The sequence below is a fragment of the Temnothorax curvispinosus genome, unplaced genomic scaffold, assembly GCF_003070985.1.
Source record: "Temnothorax curvispinosus isolate PA1 unplaced genomic scaffold, ASM307098v1 QBEX01011284.1, whole genome shotgun sequence".
NCBI lineage: Eukaryota > Metazoa > Arthropoda > Insecta > Hymenoptera > Formicidae > Temnothorax > Temnothorax curvispinosus.
This window is the reverse complement of record NW_020221064.1, coordinates 1,755-5,075: the sequence shown is the minus strand read 5'-3', so window position 1 is coordinate 5,075 and position 3,321 is coordinate 1,755. Positions and strand designations below refer to the sequence as shown.

The following is a 3,321-nucleotide window of genomic DNA, read 5'->3' as shown; positions in this document are numbered from 1 at the left end:
CATGTTCCTGAAGAAGATGATGAAGAAGACAATCATGAAGAAGATGATCCTGAAGAAGATAATCATGTTCCTGAAGAAGACGTTTCTGTTCGAAATGTCCCTGTTATTGAGAAGAAGATTGAAAATGTTCCTGAGAAGATTCAAGATGAGGCATCTTCTTCCTCTTCAACACAAGAATTGCGACGTTCTAAACGGACTACAGCTGAACGACCACCCAAACGATATGGATCAGCAAGATTGGTGTCAGCTGTTAATGCTGAGCCTAGTAATTGGAAAGAGGTTCAGCATTTACCACACTGCCAGAGGGAGCTTTAGACGAAAGCTGCAGAACGAGAGATAAAGCTGCTCAACAAATATCGAGTTTGGGATCTTGTTGATCTTCCACCTAAGCGAAAAACCGTCTCGTGTCGATGGGTGTTCAAAACGAAACTCGATGCAAATGGCCGCCCTCATACTTACAAAGTTCGTTTAGTCGCACGAGATTTCTCACAAAAGTTTGGCGAGGATTATGACGAAACCTATGCACCTGTTGTCAGGTATGATATACAGTTCGAGTTTTATTAGCTACCGCTGCCAAAAAGATGTATATTCAACAACTCGATGTACAAAGCGCCTATCTCAACGGCGTTTTTAGAAGAAGAAATCTTCATGGAACAACCACCAGGATTTAAGGGTCAGGATCAAAAGGGTCAGGAAAATAAAGTGTGTAAACTTCGAAAAAGTTTATACGGTCTTAAACAATCCGCACTTGCTTGGAATCGTCGAGCAACAGATGTATTAACAAAGCTTAATTTTCAGCGTAGTACAGCGGATGCATGTTTATATACACGTGTAGAGAAAGATAAATTGATTACTTATATTCTTCTCTACGTTGATGATCTGTTAATAGCTGGAAAGACTGCTAACATTACTAGAGAAATAAGCAAGAGATTAAGTAGTCATTTCGAAATTCGTGATCTAGGCAAGGTATCATATTATCTTGGCATCAAGATGGAACATAACAAAAATGGAGATATCTTATTAAGTCAAGAAGCCAAGATTGAACAATTACTTCAACTTTATCAACTGAATGAAGCAAAACCGGCTAGAACTCCGATGGAAACGGGTTTTTTAGCCGGAGATACTGAGAATAGTCCATTATTGTCGAACAATCATCAATATCAACAAGCAATTGGATCTCTTCTGTATTTAGCTACTATTTCACGACTTGATGTGGCTGCTGCTGTCGGTTTTCTAGCTAGAAGAGTAGAGACTCCAACTCAAATGGACTGGAATGCAGTCAAAAGAATAATTCGATATCTTGCCGGCACTAAGAATTACAAACTTCATCTATCTTCAACCAGTGATGATATTCTTTGCTGTTTTGTGGATGCTGATTGGGCCGGTGATAAACAAGATCGAAAATCAACATCCGGATATACTTTTAAACTTGGATCAAGTGCTATTGCCTGGAGCAGTCATAAGCAAACCTCGATATCGATGTCGTCAACCGAAGCAGAGTACGTGGCCGCTTCTCATGCAGTCAAGGAACTTCAATGGTTACGTCAGCTACTCATTGATATGAACGTACTTCCTGAAGGTGCTATTCCAGTATTTGAGGATAATCAGGGATGTATAAAATTAATTCAGTCCGACAAATTTAACGCTCGAACTAAACATATTGATGTTTATCATCATCAGCTTCGACATCTTCGTGAGAAAGGTATAATCGACGTTCGTTATTGTCCTTCGGAATAGATGATGGCAGATATTCTAACGAAACCATTACCACAAGTTCAGTTCAACAAGCTTTCAACTAGCAATCGGAATCAAGATTTAATTATTATTTATTAAAGTTAATGCGCGGATCGTCAAGAGGGAATGTTAGAAAATTTGTATTTAGCGTCTTTCCGCGATTAACTATCAAAAGTTTATTTATCGCATTCTGGGTATTTAAAATAGAACCGTGAACTATGTTCGTAATTGTCATTTGTTTGTAACATCTCATCTGTCTGTCTTTAACGTTCTGTGTGTGTAAAACGTTTATTTAAAATATGCCATAAAGTGTATAGTTATTTGTTACCGATTTTCTGGAAACCAATTTTTTAAATTTCTTTAACTATAAGTACCGGACGTCTGTCTGTCTGTCTGTCTGACCGCGAACTACTCATTCGTTAGTGGACTGAATTTTTACCAAAAGTATATGAAATAGGGGTAGAATTTCCCGGGGAGTGCCATAAAGTGTATAGTTTTTCGTTGCCGATTTTCTGGAAACCGGTTTTTTCAATTTTTTCAATTTTTCGGGAAATAATTGACCGAATCTCAAAAAATTGTGTATGAAGTAGGGGTAGAAATTCCCGGGAAATGCCATAAAGTGTATAGTTTTTTGTTACCAATTTTCTGGAAACCGATATCAGAAATTTTTACAATTTTTCGGGAAATTGACCGAATCTTAAAAATTTATAGATCAAACAGGGATAGAATTTTCCGGGGAGTACTATAATTTTCCGTTACCGATCTTTTTGGAAGCCGGTACCAAAATTTTTTCAATTTTTTGGGAATTAATTGACCGAATCTTAAAGAATTATATATGAAGTAAGGGTAGAATTTCTCGGGAAATGCTATAAAGTGTATAATTTTTTGTTACCGATTTTTTTAGAAACCGGTTCAGAAATTTTTCCAATATTTCAGTTCAAAAATTTTATTAATTTTTTGAAGATGGGTTTAATTGCTACTGGAAACCAGTTCGTCTTCTGTCTGTCTGTCTGACCGCAAACTTCTCATTTGTTAGTGGACCGAATTTTTACCAAAAAAGTATGAAATAGAAGTAGAATTTTCCGGGGAGTGCCATGATATGTATAGTTTTTTGTTACCGATTTTCTGGGAACCGGTTCCTCATAGAGGAAGCTTTGTTTTCATAAATTTCGTATATGAACCTTTTATTGCGTATAAAGTTGGGTCTAATCAACCATATTTTAATGAATTATTTATGAAATAGAGGTAGAAGAAACCAAAAAAAAGATTGGTTTTGAGTTTTTGATGCTAATATGTTTAGATGTATAATTTTTCGTTACCGATCTTTTTGAAAACCGGTATCCAAAATTTTTTCAATTTTTCGGGAAATAATTGACCAAATTTTAAAAAATTGTGTATGAAATAGGTGTAGAAAGACCTAAAGAATGTAATAGAATTAGAAAAATTGCTAATAGTAAAGAGGTTTCCGATTTCTGTTAAAAAAAAATGTATGTGATTGCTCCAATTTTCGCAAACTTCGAGATATCAAGCTGATTTTTTTTATGAATAATTTTTATGGATATTTTTCTGTTACCGATTTTTTGGAAA

At 35.6% G+C, this 3,321-nt stretch overlaps 1 protein-coding gene across 1 annotated transcript; it reads left to right on the top strand.

Moving 5' to 3' along the window:
* Window positions 1–508: 508 nt before the first annotated feature.
* LOC112461348 (uncharacterized mitochondrial protein AtMg00810-like) lies at window positions 509–1,702 on the top strand (the record flags this gene model as incomplete). The annotated part of the gene is made up of 3 exons (XM_025026561.1): window positions 509–536; window positions 635–706; window positions 890–1,702. Coding segments are annotated over exons 1-3 (913 nt in total), but the record flags the coding sequence as incomplete, so codon positions are not given.
* Between the last annotated feature and the right edge of the window lie 1,619 nt (window positions 1,703–3,321).